Source organism: Penicillium maclennaniae, assembly GCF_028827695.1.
Source record: "Penicillium maclennaniae strain IBT 15551 chromosome Unknown utg000007l:1.0-4884863.0:1.0-4888362.0, whole genome shotgun sequence".
NCBI classification, from domain to species: Eukaryota; Fungi; Ascomycota; class Eurotiomycetes; order Eurotiales; family Aspergillaceae; genus Penicillium; species Penicillium maclennaniae.
The window spans coordinates 3,352,679-3,367,691 of record NW_026623219.1 but is presented as its reverse complement, the minus strand read 5'-3'; the positions used below and the strand labels follow the sequence as shown (position 1 = coordinate 3,367,691).

Below are 15,013 nucleotides of genomic sequence, written 5' to 3'. Positions count from 1 at the left end.
GATATCTGATGCTTTGATTATGGCTGCGGGCCCTTTCCATTGAAAATTTACATGTTCATCATTCGGTTCTTTTGAGGCGTGGCATCAGACCACGCCCTAGTTCCCGCTTCATTGAATGTTCAGGGCTCTGCATAAATCATACTTCTTCAAACAAGTTGGATCGCCCACTCGAAGGACCATGGTTGAGCCAAGGAAAGAGCATTAGGTTCCACATCGCGCGAAGAATAGTGGTACAACTATTGAATTGACAGTCATGTCCAGATAGCAATACACTGCACGACCTGCGTACTAATATCTTGATTCTGTATCGTGTCATGACAAAGAATTTTCACGTTCAGCTGATTTTCTCACACATTAAAAGCCCTATTGATGTGCATGACTCTCGGGCTCCAGAGAATAATCATTTTGTCTGTAATGATTTCGCCGGAAGTCGGCTATCCACTCAGGATTATCGGCAAACGTCTGATTCCAAGGATCATCGGAATCATAAAGAACCCGTCTGGCCTCCCGCTGAAACATTTCGTCCGTGGGTATGATACCCTGACTCATATTTTGCCGAGCGAACTGACCAAGGTGCATAGTGACGACCTCTAAAAAAGTGTTGAGAGGCACGTCCCGTGTCTGCAATTGTTCAAGAGAACTGGCCAACATCGCCGTGCTTTTATCTCTCCCTTGAAACTCGCTCTCTTTCAGACTTCCCTCCACTCGAGTATTTGCTCCGTCTGCTCGCGAGGAAATCTGAGCAAAATGATCTTTGCTGTTGAAATTTGTGGCTGAGAAGGGTACCATTGATATGGACTCCGATGCAAGAAGATATGGTGGTACCGCATTAATCACCTGTGCGGCAATACTCGGCTCGAATTCGTGGTCTCCATGCCAATGGCGCATTGTCAGTCCCTTCTTGAAGTGCACCGCCAGGTGCTCAACACGTTCCTCCCAGCTTTCGAGGCGATGATCACAGAAGCCACAACGAGAGGTCACTTGGACAGAATCAGTCTTCCATTCATCGAGCACTGGTAATGTATCAAGGCGATGGGCTAATCGGAGATGTTGAACAAGATGGTCCTTTCTTCGGAAAGTGCGCCGTGTTCTCGAGCACGAATCGTACTTGTGTTCGTCGAGATGTTCCAGGGACGGTTCCAGGCAATAACAAAAGACACAATGTTGCCTTCCAGTCAAGGGGGAAATCGGAGATCCTCCATGCGGAGCGCAGACCCAAACTTCCAAGTTCAGGTGAAGAGATTTCTCATGGCGAACCCAGTCGTATTTGCTCTTAAATTTATCGCAGCAAAACGTGCAACAGAACGGTCGGTTGGTGGCATCTTTGGTAGCCGTTCTTTTGTTTCCAAGCTTCCGAATACGATGCTGATTGCGGCAATGCGTCTTTTGGGAATCTTGCGTTGCTGATGATGCTTCAGATCGCGTCGAGCGAAATGATTGATGGGAGGAAAAGCTGGTGTCACTATTGGAGCTGGCCAGTGAGGCAGGTCGTCGATAGCCACTAAAGGCGCCGTGGCTGACGGTCTTCATATTTTCTCGCTTTGATGACCTTAATGCACTCATAATCGCAGACTTAGAGGCCGGCTCGTCCTCGGGAGGGGACTCTTGCCATCGTTGCATGGGACTCAAGTCGTTGTCCGCCTGGTGTGGAACAACCAGAGGAGACGCAGAGCTCCGGGAAGATCTGATCAAATGTCGACTTCGTCTCCTTGGAAGGCCTGTAATGGAGTTTGCAGTCGGCACGGGGAAATTTGTCCCGGCATTACTGATATCGTCGGAACCGATACTCTCAAGATGGGCGCGATAGATAGACTCAGACAAATGATTCATTGAATCCAAATACGAGTGCTGAGAATGTATATTGGTGTCGGTGGGAAGAGGAAGTGGAACGTCCGCCTGTGAGGCGAAGAGCCCGCTATTTACCGCTGGGAAAGATTGTCGGTCATGAGGACCAACAGACTCATCATTACGGATGGCGGTGGAGAAGTCTCGTTCCGGGGGTTCTCAAAGAAAACAGGGCCATATGTGTAATTCGAAGACTCATCTTGCGTGGAGAGTCTTGGAGATGATGTATTGAAAAGATCAGGTGAATGTAAATGCTCTGAGGGAGCTTTGGTCAAGTTTGACCCCAGTGGATCTGATGGATCAATATCTGGAGAAACAATTAGATCATAGGATCATCCACCAGTGGTGAGAATTGGGGGCGAACCCAGGAAAACATCGAATGGCAAGGCGCCCGAATGAGAAGTAGGCTCCATCGTCCCACAGGACAACACACTGTGTAGGCTCGCTTGAAGGGCACAGGGTTGATTGTTTCAAGTAGCAGACAGAGAAGGTGAAGTCAAGTGCCGGACGTTGCCGCAGAGTGACTTGACTCACGCTGGTGGTGTTCCATGGTTGATGCTGGGTGAGATCTGGATCCACTGGAAGCTAAATCCTAGCTCTCTATCAAGTGGGACCAAGGAGAGAAATTAGAGACTGCCAAAATGGCCAATTCGGATGTGCCCAGGTATCATTGATATTGGCAATGGGAGAGGATCTAGCATTCGGCGTCACTTTTCGGATCGTGTCAGGACTCAGGAACAATCTCGTTACGGTGCCGGAGATAACCTCTTGAGGCAGGCTAAGTACCCATGGACGGTATCTAAAATCAATCTACTCGTTCATTTCATAGCATGTCTATCTGACACTCTAAACCATTCAAGCCCAGAAATCCGCGTTATGAAACATTGGGCATTTTTCTTTGCTCACGACAGTGGTTGACCAGACTAAACCCCCACGAGAGGACGCAAAAAAAAAAAGAAAAGAAAAGAGAAAATACGCAGGCATTAATAGTAAAATGAACAAGAAAACCCAAAGCCTAGGCTATCACAACGAGACCTCAATCAATCTTATACCCGATCCATTCTATCAAGAAACAGCTAAGCATGAAGTCCTCGTTCAAAGAGAGCTTCACGGGGTAGCTTTGCTCATGCTAATCAGACGCTTGACGCCGACCTTCATTTTGGTTAGTATGATGATGGGAGAAAGTTTACACAAAAGGACTCACCATCCAATTACCGCACTCATCAGTTCGATTGGTCATGATGTCAACGTGGATATTGCGGGCGGTCTCATAGTCGCGGTTCTGAATCGCGCGAGACAAATTGGCCATGTCCTCGATAGTGTTAGGTTTGAGCAGGTCCTCGTTGTTCAAGTGGTCAAAAAGGAGACTCAAGCGACGCTCGGCATCATCAACCTGGGCCTTGAACGAAGTCGGGGCACGAGCCTTGACGCGCGCCATGTCGGCTGACAGGATCTCGAAGATCGGCATGGCGTTCGCAGGGATGTGAGAGCGGTCGCCAGGGGCTAAGAACGGTCAGCTATTTGTCCCTTCACTGAGATTGGAGATAAGAAACTTACGGTACTTGGGGGTCGAGGGGGGAGGTGCCCGTTGAGAGGTCGCCGTGGGGGGACGAGATCCCTGCCGGGGAAGTCCTTGGGGCGGAGGGGGGACCTGCGCTGCCATGGGAGGGTGTGGCATGGCAGCACCTGGGCTAGGCGCATACGGGTTGGCCGCCGGAGATTGGACTGCTTGTTGAGGAGCATATGTCGCTGGGGCACCTTGAGGAGGAGGTGCTACTGGGGCGCGAGTCTGCATTTGCGGGCTTGCAGCCTGAGCAGCCGGACTAGGCGCGTACCGGTTGGTAGGCGGGGGCATGCTAGGCGGGGCATTGTATGGCGAGGGACCCCGGGGGATTGAAGTCTGAGGAGGAGCCATACCCGAAGCCATGAGCGGGGACTGGGGAAGAGAGGCATAAGGGTTGACAGGCGGCGGTGGAGTAGGTCCGGGTGCCATGCTCGAGGTCAAGGGGGAAGTCACGCGCGGTGGGAGGGATCCAGCCTTGGGAGGCGGAGGCACAGAGGGTATCCGCTGAGGCGGTCCTGTGGGCGGGAGAGGCCCTTGGGCCATAGGAGGTGATTGCTGGTTGGCAAACGGAGAGCTGATAGGCGCAGCCGCACCAGGAGTGCTACGACGTGAGGACATCGGGGGCTTGGCGAAGCCCTCCGGGAGATCGTTCCATGCAGGCAGACCAGTGGCCGTGGTGTAAGTGGTGACTTGGCGAGCGGGCGACTGAGTTCCGGCACGAGGAGGGGGAGGAACGCCTCCTGGTGCGGCCGGTGCGAAGATTGGAGCGGGGGAGCGTAGCCCGGACCGTATGCCGGCGCCTTCATGCCCTGAGTCGGCTGGTATCCGGTGTTGGGGTGGTAACCAGCACCACCAGAGGCAATCGAAGCATAAGGGTTAGCAGGCTGAGCGGGCCCGGCATTCTGGGGCGCATAAGCATTCAACGACGGCTGGGGAGCAGCAGCAGGCGTGATAGGTGCGTATGGTGCAGGAGTCGCAGGAGCCGCCGAGGTGAAGGTTTGCGTTGGCTGGTAGAGGTTGGGTTGAGTGGGCAGAGGCTTGAAGTTGCCAGGTCTCGCGGTAGCACCGGCCTGTGCCTTCTGAGGAGCCTGTCTCATAGCAAGCTTGATGCGATTACGAGCCACCTCAGCCTCGGGGTGCTTCTCAGGCACGAGATCAAGATACTTCTGAGCAATTTGGAGACGGCCGTGGGTGGCCACAACGTCAGCATACTCAATGTATTTTTCGTATAAGGTACCGAGGCGCCAGTCGGACTCCTTGGTGCGTTCTGTATCTTGGAACTTGGTGACTTGGCGGAAAATGCTAACCTTCTCGATCAATCCCTGCAAAGCACGAACGTGAATAGAGAAGGTAGAGTTGTCCGCATCTGTTTCGATTCCTCGCTGCTCATTCTCGCGTAGTTCCTCAACCCAGATAGCCACGACCTTTTCGAGCTTGGAGCCAGCCAAATAGCAGAATGAGGCATCTTTGCGAACGGTCTTGTCACCAGTGTTGCGAACCTGCTCCTCAAGCCGGTCACCAAGAGCATCACACAGATCGGGGAATTCCTTCTCGTCGGCAAAAGTGCACAAAGCAGCCATGACCTCTTTCCAGCTGGAAAGATCAGCGTTGTGCACAACATCCCACAGGTTCTTGCCCACAATTGAAGCGAGCAATCGCATGTAGTTGGGACCACCCGACTGCTTGGAGAAATAATATTCCTGGGCCTTCTCAATGCACTTCTGACCACCACAGATGGCAATCATGAAAGCGTCAGACATGCGATCCTCCTGAAGAGCCACATCAAGAGCTTTCTCGAACTCCCCGAGGAGCAAAGCACGAGTGATCTTCTGTTCGGCCTCGGTCTCAGAACCATTGAAGATCTGGAAGGGGTTGTTGGTCTGCGCACCCTTTGAAGCAGCAAGTTCTGACAGGAAATTGTCACTGTCGGGGGTTGCATCAAACATGGATTGCAAGCGCTTGTGCTTCTTGGCATTCGACTTGGGCTTCTCGGCCGTGTCGGGGGTCTCCTCGTCATCCTTCTTATCCAGACCAAGCTTAGACAAGCTATCGGCGGCCTCGTCAGCCGAGTCTTGGAAGCCAAGGTACTCCACCAGGCCCTTGCGAGGGTTTTCAGAGAGCAGAGCCTGCATGACCTTCCACTCAGACTTCTCTTCTTCGCTGGAAGCGCCAGCCGCGCGAGTCTCGCAGAGACTGCGAAGGTCACCCTCCTTCAAAGCATTCTCAAAGCTTTCAGTAGCATTACCGACGCTTTCATCAACTTCGAAAGAAGTTATTTTGACCTTCGATACGCGAGAATCCTTCTCGGAGACACCGAGAGAGACAACGCGGCCACCGAAACCAAATGAGGCACCACAGGGCCGCTCGAGCCAGCGAGGAGGCTTCGGGAGGGAGAATTTAGAGACTTGTGGCTGCGTCTGAGCCTTGGCGAAGAAGTCCTCGCCATCAAGGTTCTGGTTCTGGTCGGCAATCGCCTGCGCGTCATCGGTCTTGGTGTTCTGGAGAGTTTGCACCGAAATCTTCCCATCAAATGAAGCGGTGGCGAAGAAGTTGGGATTGTGAGGGTTCCAGCGAGTCTGGAAGGTCCAGTTGGTGACAACGGGGAATTCACCGTAAGGAGTACCGGACTGCGGGTTCCAACAGATGTTGCGGTTGTCTTTGCCGGAAGACAGCAGAAGATCGGGGTCGTGCTCGCACCAAGCAAGCGACAGCACTCCAGATTCGTGGCCCTTGAGAGTCCTCTCCGGGGCATGCGAGTTTCGCAGATCCCAGACGTAAATCATGGGGTCCGACTCAAGAGGAGTAGCAGTGATGAGCTTGGTAGGCTTCTCAGGGTCCCATGCAACAGCACTGACAGCCTTTCGGCCCATGTTGTTGAGGGTTAAGCTCTCCTTCTTTGTCTTAACATCCCAGACAGTCACGAAACCGGCGCTGCTACCAGTAACCAGAATATGTGCGACCTTCTTGTTCCAGTCTAAGCATTCGATATCGTCTGTGCGAGCCGCATTGGTACCCAATCGGAACGGGTTCTCGATATTGTTCAGATCGGAGATGAAGAGCTCGCCCTTGGCACCACCAGTGGCCAGAAGGTTCGAGTGTTTAGGGTTGAATTGGAGGGCCTTGATAGCACCGGAGTGGTTTGATGTTCTCGAGATCAGCGAGTCACTATGATCTGTTAGCCCTTGTACCTCAGTATACAGTATAGATGATCTCTCGCGTACCTGGAGTTGGCAAGCAGCTTATCGGCGTTCCACAGATCCAAAGAACCATTCTCCAAACCACCAGCAATAACACCACGTCTCGTATCGTCAAACTCAGTCCAAGCCAAGTCATTGAAGCTAGGCACATCCGTCAGTACAATCGATCATCACTAAACTTCAATATGGGCATCGTACCCAGAGTCGGTGTCAAGCTTAGCTATGGGCATCAGCTCTTCGCTAGCATCCTGACGATCCAGGCCAAGATCCCAGAGCTCGAGACATGTTTTGTTGGAAAAATCGACATCGACGGCACCTGCGCGAGTTCCGGTTGCGATCAATGGCGATGCAGCCCCCGGAGACCAGGCGAAGGTGGCCGTCCTTGGGATCTCCCTCAGACGGACCATGATGAAGGGGAGGATTATATGTGAGGGAATGAAGCCAGTCGAGGCACAGGTCTAAGAAAATACAATCAAATCCCACCCCTGTACCAGAAATTGACAATGGGGGGCGTGCAGCTCAGAGTAAACCAAGTGGCCTCCTGGACTTGGAGGGACCGGGGAACACGCGCTAAACCCAATGTGGTACTCGCCAAAACACCCCGAGGCTTGTCGCACGTGATATCAGTTTCTCTTTCCTCCAGCAGAGCTACGAACGAGCAACAATCTGCGTCCAAACCACGTTGACTTCGTGTGCAACGAGCTTCCCGCATCCAGATCTGATATATCTGTGCGCCCACTTCTATCCAGGTCAAACTCCCCATACATTTCGCGCTCAATTCAAGCCGTTCTCCACCATGAGTGAAAGCACACGCCTGAAGAGCACGGTCTACGTGGGTGGTCTGGACCAGGCCGTGACAGCACATACACTGGCAGAGGCATTCATACCTTTCGGTGAAGTCGTCGATATCTCTCTTCCCAAGCCAGAGGCACCCAACTCCTCAGAGACCCACCGTGGCTTTGGATACGTGGAGTTCGATCTCCCCCAAGATGCCAAAGAAGCCATCGACAACATGGATGGCAGCGAGCTGTACGGCCGCACAATCAAGGTTGCCGCCGCAAAACCACAAAAGGATGCCGCCGAGGGATTGGGCAGCAAGACTGCAATCTGGGAGCAGGTACGCGTGAATTGCATCTTCATGCCTGTCGCATTGCAACTAATCATACATCACAACACAGGAGGGCTATCTAGCCAAGTACGCGGTCAGCGACGAGGACCGACAAGTCGCCGAAGATGCCCAGGCCGAGAGCAACCGCCCACAAGACCCAATGCAGGGCTTGGAACAGCTCGACGTTGCCGGGCCGAAGCCCGAATAATGTACACTATTACGAAGGCCACGATGATAATGAAAGACTGCGAACGTCCCTTTTTGCTGGAATACACGAAAAAAGTCAGTCCCCCTAGACGAGCCGGACTATGTACACAGGCGCCGATAGCGGACAGGTCTTCTTTCCTGATGCGCTCAATTGCATTCACTTTCGGCTTCCAATCTGTCTGAAAACAACACAGGCGGCAAGGATTGAATTGAGAAACTTGGAATCGCATTCTCGGAGCTTAAAGAAACATAATGATGGTACATTTAGTGCTCACGGCTCTCGGGGCTGTTGCGGGTGAGACGAAGAGTCTTGTCGGTCATGAGCTTCTTGCTGCTAGAGTAGATGGCGGCACCGACGGCGACACTGCGGGGATTGAGTTAGAATGGGCAATGAACAATGCACAATTTCGTCTGTGGGTAGAGGAGGTGGACGATCGAGAAAGCTCGTGCATGTCATATGCGGACCGATCGGGGATGAGAGATCAGAGAGAAACGTACCCAAGAACGATACCTGATAACATATTATGGTTAGATCTTGCTTTATTGATACGTAATGTGATGGTAGAAGACATACCGAGAGGGATCAACTCCGGGGGAACCTTGCGGAGCAGGCGCAGACGCTGGGAGATGGTGTGGGCTGGGTAACGCGTTAGTCCTTTCGCACTCTCTCTTCTCCCGCTCGATTTCAAGCCAGACGAATCAATGGCTAGTAGCGTGGTGGTAACCAAGGGGAAGTCGTACCGCTGTGAGCCTCCTTCTGTAGGGGAATTAGCCTTAACCGAACCGAATCATATGATCCGACCACACCCGACCAAGGGGTGAAAGAGAACTTACAGGAGCGGGGCTGTAGAAGGCCCGCGAGGGCTGCATCTGGAAGACGCGGGTGGGAAACATGGTGGTGGATGGAGGGGAGTTGGAAGGTGGAGAGAAGAGGGAAGACGAGAACTTGGAGGTTAGCTTTCCCAGAGCGGGCTGTGACTGGCTCGGGTGGTTTTGGGAAAAGCAGCGATGCTCAGTGGCTCTCGCTTGACCGCCCGCGGTCACACCCGGCTCTTCACAGCTTCCATCACCCAACGTCTCATCTTGTACCTTCACTCTAACCTCCTCCCTCTAACCACACCAATTGTCTCTCCGTGTTCTTTCCGAGTACACATCGTCAAAATGGGTGCCATTCCGGAACACGACCCCGACGAGCCCGTCGAGACCAAGCCCTTCAAGTTCGTTACTGGTATGTCTGCCCACTCCCCCTCCTGTGAAAACGGTCATTTCTCCAATTCTGTCCGAGTCAATTGCTAATTCTTCGACAGCTGGTGCGTATAATTTTGATCTCCTGGCGACTTGATATTCTATCGGGATACTTTGGGAATGTCACCCGATCAGCTGGGGCACAGCGAAGTTAACATTTTCCGAACGCGATCACAGGTTTCGACGCCCGTTTCCCTCAGCAGAATCAGTATGCGACTCGCCCCCATACTTTAATAGCGTTATACCTAATCTCTGCGCTCACAGGACCAAGCACTGCTGGCAGAACTACGTCGACTACTACAAGTGTGTCGAGGCCAAGGGTGAAGACTTCCGCCCTGCAAGCAGGTACTTTGACCCACACGACCATCAGACCACGACAAAAGCTGATTGATTTCCAGTTCTACCACGCTTTCCGCTCTCTCTGCCCCAAGGCCTGGACCGACCGCTGGGACGGCCAGCGCGGTACGTTTTCCCATCTCCTGGCCAATTTAAACAGCGCATGCTAATCCGCTCAACCAGAGGCCGGCAACTTCCCTGCCCACCTTGACCGGTAAATAGCCAACGGCTGTTTTGTGTTGGTTAGGCTTTATCAAATTTTGTGTATTGACAACTTCCAATGTACTCTACCGGGTCATGCGGGGATGCATTTCCTTTTTTCCCTGGATGTAATCCGATAGCTTGGAGAAGGGGTGTCTATAAATCTGCCGCTCTGCTGAGAAATGTGTTTGATTAGATCATGCCCTTCGTAGATTTTCAAGTAGCAACGGCGTCGTTGAGATCAGTCACTTCTGAGCCGTACTTTGTCTGAGCCCTGAACGCTCGAATTAGGTATCGTATGATCAATGTGCACGCAGAGACATTGATGGTGTCTCATCCTAGAGACGTTCTACGTGACTAATCTTGTGAACATGGAAACTGGATGTTTCTGGCGAAAAAAACAATTTGAATGCGAATCAAGGTGTATCTATGTCTATATGATTTGAGTCTTCCGGATTCTACCATACAACGCATCCTGTACACGGTGATCCGGACCAGAGAATGTCTCTGGTCATAGATCGCCAAACTGCTCAACAGTGATTAGAATGCAAGATATGTGCAAGCTGGATGCTTGTGTCCTCGTGCTCTGCCCGAGGATCATGAAAAGGAAGCGGGGGTCGTATATACTCGGAATGGATCGGGAAAAGGTGCAGAAGCAGATGAGGATAGAGACCGCGCGAGTAGAAAAGGGAGAAGAGATAAGAGAATGCGCGACCCTTTTAGATCCAAATTTAAATGCCCTTCAACTTGCGGTAAAGCTTCTTGTGCTCCTCAAGAAATAGGAATGTGGCAATGGTGTGCGGACCCAGACGAATGAAGCTGGGAACCCAGCCGCGGAAAGTCCAAGCCAGACCCTCCTTGCGACAGATATCGCGCAGCAGGCTAACAATGCTCTGACCACGACCATCGGCGTGAGAGGCGGTCATCACACGAGTCTTGATCACGTCGACGGGACTGCAGACGGTGGTTGCGACGAAACCTGCCATGAACGAGGCCGTGAAGTGAGTACCCAGGTGATCACCCATGCCAACCTGCTCCATGCACATTTTCTTGAAGGTGTCGTACGAGGCCAATTGCGATGCAGTCATGAGGACCGCGCGTGTCGAGTTCGGCCACACGCCACGGAACAGCGAGCCGAATCCTTCAGTCCGAGTCATCTCGATCAAGCCGTGGAAGGCATGGCGGTAGTTTCGGCGCTGAGCCGGGGGAGAGAAGCATCGTGCTGCATGCGCACGTTCAGCACATCGGCTGGGTTGCCGACAACACCTCCGATTAAGCCGGAGGTACATGAGATACCGAGAAGGGTGAGGACGCTCGGCGAGGAATTGGAGGAGGATGTGGCGACGCGGGATTTTAATTCTTCGTAAATGCCGAATCGTGTGGTAGAGTAGGTCATTTGTCGCAGGAGGGCGGCAGAGAGCTGTATCGAAGCGATGATGATCTTGTCAGCCAAACACATCTCCATGCAGGGTGATCCTCGCGGATCGGGGATCGGGCCCGCCACATACACCATTGTAAAGGCCGAAAAACCCATTGTTTCTGACAATATGTCCAAATGTGCCCATCATGGTCTTGGGGGCATCGGGAGCGCGTGTTTGTAACCGGACCTAGAATGCGACGAACGGGGTATCAGCGATCGGGTTCGGAGAGGCGCCCATATCGATGTCGGAGCTGAAAAAGTACCTTGACTACAGACGCTGAATTAGCAAACGATCGCCTCAAGACGTCAAAGAAACGAATCGCAAGAACACCTACCCAAGTCTAACGGATGCGTCACGCCGGCCGCAAAGCAGGAGGCCGAGCCTCCAAACCAAAACGGATAGTGCACCTTTGATGTCGACGGCGCATGCTTTGCCACAGGGGCCACCCGCGCATGGACGGGAGCCTCGATGAGTTTGCCGCTATCAGCCATCTTGTCTCACACAAGGTCGCTCGTTCGCGAGAGCGGGGGAAGAGGGAGAGTGGTTATGAGGAGTGCAGGGTCATTTTTTTTTTCAAGATGCCAAAGTTTGACGTAATTTGGGTACGGAGACAAAATCAGGCCGCCGATACTCCGCTCAGCCGCGCATCTCTGCCAATGGTCTTTCGTGTCTGGATGGGTCCGGCGACTCGGCGCCAATCATGTCCTCGGTTTTGCCTATCCCCGAACTCATGGCCTGTAAGGGGACATACGACCCTTGTCATGGTCACGATGCACACTGCTCATGCTGCCCTCGGAGATTGAAATACTCCCCGATGCCCTTCACGATCAGAATGACTACAATACCCGAGGTATTTTAACGATAGTGAGGCCATTCCGCGGCGTTTATCCGGGATCTTCGGCGAAATCGCGGCTTGGGGGACAGGATAGGGTTCACCGGGGGGTGAGGGGGGGGTCCCGATGGTACCCCTCGGTATGGATCTTCTAGGATGATCAGATAAGACTGGACTGCTCAGAACCTGATCGAATGGAATGCTTAAGAATACTGAAAAAGGTGGTGAGAACATTCGGGTGCTTTGATCTTTATTACAGCACAGAGGAACTTTATCAGTAATGTCTACTTTGAGACGAGTGAACCCTTCCGTCTCTTTTTAAAGACTGACATCTGGACTACAGTCTATCTTCAACTGCTACCCACAATGCTCGCCGTGCTCCTCCTTTCAAAGTCCCACACAAGATGTAAGACCATATCTGTGACCAAAGAAGGTAGGCCCCAGGGTAAACATGAGCCGCAATTCTTGCAAGCCTGATGCTTGAACTTTTGACTTCTATATCAAAGACAGCCCATGCAAGCAATGCTCATGTTTTATCACTCTGTGCGTCAGCCTTGGAAGAATTACCTGCAGTCTGCGGATTACGACCCAAATTCTTGATGGGGTTAAGCCACACTCGCATCGATCATCATTGATGGAAGGCGGTCGCTCGCAATATGTGATGAACCATCCCCTCGTCGTTGTGCCAATCCCGTAGGCGGTCTGTCTTCCTGGAACGGATTTGCAGACAATCAGCTCTGCTGTCCTTGGCAAACAGCCCTGACTGCCAAGGATCATTCAGCACTATGCTTAGCCACACTCATTCCTACAATGTGCTCTTCCAACAAAAACGCTTTAACTCAGCGGGGATAGATTTCCAACCCGATGACCTGTTCTGCAACAGTGGAAATTGTGGAGCTTTTGAAGATGGCCTCTGGCACCTATCAATGAGAATGATGAGGGCATGATCTATGATTTTACGACTTGAGCGTATATATGGACGCGTCTGAATAGAAATTTTGAAGTATTTAAAGCAACTTGAAAACTGGTTAACAATAACAAATGTTTCCGACAAGACTTGCTTCGAGTACATCGTACAAGCAAGCCATATGTACTTCGGCGACTTGTTTACCCGGCCCGAGGTGTTTTCGAGATTCCGCAATGCGCAAAAGCGACGTTCAATTGACTGCCACTCCTTCACCAAAAATGCGGCTCTTAGCTACTGGAAGAGCTCTGCGGGCTAGCAGTGGCAAATGGTTCATTGTTGCGACTCGTCCCATAATTCGCAGCCCTCGATTGCATTCACTCCGTGACACCGTCCCGACGGCCACTCGGAGCTGGAGCTCAACCGCAGCTCTCCGCACTGCAGATCAGAAATCCGGTGCCGACTCACCAAGCACGAAATCACACTTGAAAATCGAGGGCGCAACATACTCCACAGATCAATGGACCAACACCCCTGACACAATCTTGTCGCATGTCGGCCGACGACTCTACCTTGACGAGAACCACCCTCTCGCTATTACCCGCAAACTTATTGAGAGCCAATTCCCCTCTCCAGTCTTCGGTAACTACTCGGAGAAAAACCCGGTCGTAACAACTAGACAGAATTTCGATGTCTTGGGTTTCCCGCCGGACCACCCGGGTCGTTCTCGCACGGATACCTACTACATCAACGACAAGACGGTCCTACGCACACATACAAGCGCGCACCAGCAGGCATATTTCCAACAAATCAATCGCAATGAGAAACTTCGCCCGGAAGAAGTCGGATACACAGTGATTGCCGATGTCTACCGCCGTGATGCCATTGACCGCAGCCACTACCCGGTCTTTCACCAGATGGAGGGCGCCATGCTGTGGAAGCGGCCGGACAGTAACCCACTTGCCAGCGCTGCGGAAACAGTCGCTCAGATCAAGGCTGACGTGGATCTCATCCAGCGCCATGATGTGGTCGTCGAAGACCCCAACCCAACCATCCATGCCCAGCGCAATCCCTTACAGGCCGAGCACCACAGTGAGGAGGAGGTCGAGGCCATTGCGGAGCACCTCAAGAGGTCCCTTGAGCGCATGGTTATCAAGGTTTTCACTGAGGGTAGCAAGGCCGCCGCGACCAGCTCTGATGGCAATGTCGAAGCGGAGCCTTTGAAGGTTCGCTGGGTCGAGGCGTACTTCCCCTTCACTAGCCCGTCATGGGAACTTGAGGTCTTCTGGCAGGGTGACTGGCTAGAGATCTTGGGCTGCGGTGTCATCAAGCAAGACCTCCTTATCAACTCCGATGTACCAAACCGCATCGGCTGGGCGTTCGGTCTGGGAATCGAGCGCATAGCCATGCTCCTCTTCAACATCCCCGACATCCGTCTCTTCTGGTCTCGCGACGAGCGCTTCCTGTCGCAGTTCCGCGCTGGAGAGATCACGCGCTTTAAGCCATTCTCCAAGCATCCTGCATCCTACAAGGATGTTGCCTTCTGGTTGCCTCCTCTGCTGTGACTGGTGGAAGCAGTGCTGCTGGCGGTGCCGTGCCTTTCCACGAAAATGACGTGATGGAGGTGGTCCGGGGAATTGGCGGTGATCTTGTTGAGGATGTCACCTTGATTGACGAATTCACGCATCCCAAGACTGGACGGAAGAGTATGTGCTACCGTATCAACTACAGGAGTCTGGAGCGTACCTTGACGAACGAGGAGACCAACGAAATGCATAACAAGGTTCGGGAGAAGCTCGTCGAGGACTTCGGAGTAGAGCTGAGGTAATTGACGATGCTTTCTGTACTATTTAACTTCCACTATTCTCGACACTGTACAATATGAGATATCCTCCTACAGACTCTACATTCTTAACATTTTCGGATATAGATCGAAGAACAACCGGAGACTTGAGAGCCACCAACGGGTGTATATTATACAGAGATGAGGAGAGAGTTATCGGGAGGCACAGATCGCGCGAAACAAGTGAAACAAACACACCCAACACGAATCCGGACGCCTCCAGTTACATGCAACAAAGGTGTATCATACCGATCCAAGAGATAAGCAGACATGAGAAGGAAGAGTTTTCCACGGACCAACAGCCAGCCGC

The 15,013-nt window shown here is 52.4% G+C and overlaps 7 protein-coding genes across 7 annotated transcripts; 3 read left to right on the top strand and 4 right to left on the bottom strand.

Annotated features, from left to right (window-relative positions):
• Positions 1-363: 363 nt before the first annotated feature.
• Positions 364-1,830, bottom strand: N7477_008486 (uncharacterized protein; the record flags this gene model as incomplete). The annotated part of the gene is made up of 1 exon (XM_056970149.1): positions 364-1,830. The coding sequence occupies one exon, from the start codon at positions 1,828-1,830 to the stop codon at positions 364-366; it is 1,467 nt and encodes a 488-aa protein (XP_056820181.1).
• Positions 1,831-2,952: 1,122 nt separating this feature from the next.
• On the bottom strand, positions 2,953-7,013 carry sec31 (putative protein transport protein (SEC31); the record flags this gene model as incomplete). The annotated part of the gene is made up of 6 exons (XM_056970148.1): positions 2,953-2,997; positions 3,050-3,348; positions 3,403-4,149; positions 4,197-6,574; positions 6,631-6,747; positions 6,805-7,013. The coding sequence occupies 6 exons, from the start codon at positions 7,011-7,013 to the stop codon at positions 2,953-2,955; spliced, it is 3,795 nt and encodes a 1,264-aa protein (XP_056820180.1).
• A 389-nt stretch (positions 7,014-7,402) lies between these two features.
• N7477_008484 (RNA-binding protein) lies at positions 7,403-7,922 on the top strand (the record flags this gene model as incomplete). The annotated part of the gene is made up of 2 exons (XM_056970147.1): positions 7,403-7,723; positions 7,785-7,922. The coding sequence occupies 2 exons, from the start codon at positions 7,403-7,405 to the stop codon at positions 7,920-7,922; spliced, it is 459 nt and encodes a 152-aa protein (XP_056820179.1).
• Positions 7,923-8,185: 263 nt separating this feature from the next.
• Positions 8,186-8,815, bottom strand: N7477_008483 (uncharacterized protein; the record flags this gene model as incomplete). Its single annotated transcript, XM_056970146.1, has 5 exons — positions 8,186-8,285; positions 8,420-8,432; positions 8,496-8,558; positions 8,663-8,678; positions 8,756-8,815. 5 exons carry the CDS (start codon positions 8,813-8,815, stop codon positions 8,186-8,188), a joined length of 252 nt encoding a protein of 83 aa, XP_056820178.1.
• A 267-nt stretch (positions 8,816-9,082) lies between these two features.
• Positions 9,083-9,720, top strand: N7477_008482 (cytochrome c oxidase subunit VIb; the record flags this gene model as incomplete). Its single annotated transcript, XM_056970145.1, has 5 exons — positions 9,083-9,182; positions 9,229-9,231; positions 9,318-9,374; positions 9,431-9,628; positions 9,686-9,720. 5 exons carry the CDS (start codon positions 9,083-9,085, stop codon positions 9,718-9,720), a joined length of 393 nt encoding a protein of 130 aa, XP_056820177.1.
• Positions 9,721-10,434: 714 nt separating this feature from the next.
• Positions 10,435-11,615, bottom strand: N7477_008481 (uncharacterized protein; the record flags this gene model as incomplete). The annotated part of the gene is made up of 5 exons (XM_056970144.1): positions 10,435-10,925; positions 11,000-11,123; positions 11,212-11,310; positions 11,387-11,391; positions 11,459-11,615. 5 exons carry the CDS (start codon positions 11,613-11,615, stop codon positions 10,435-10,437), a joined length of 876 nt encoding a protein of 291 aa, XP_056820176.1.
• A 1,481-nt stretch (positions 11,616-13,096) lies between these two features.
• On the top strand, positions 13,097-14,688 carry N7477_008480 (phenylalanine--tRNA ligase; the record flags this gene model as incomplete). Its single annotated transcript, XM_056970143.1, has 2 exons — positions 13,097-14,406; positions 14,439-14,688. The coding sequence occupies 2 exons, from the start codon at positions 13,097-13,099 to the stop codon at positions 14,686-14,688; spliced, it is 1,560 nt and encodes a 519-aa protein (XP_056820175.1).
• Positions 14,689-15,013: the final 325 nt, after the last annotated feature.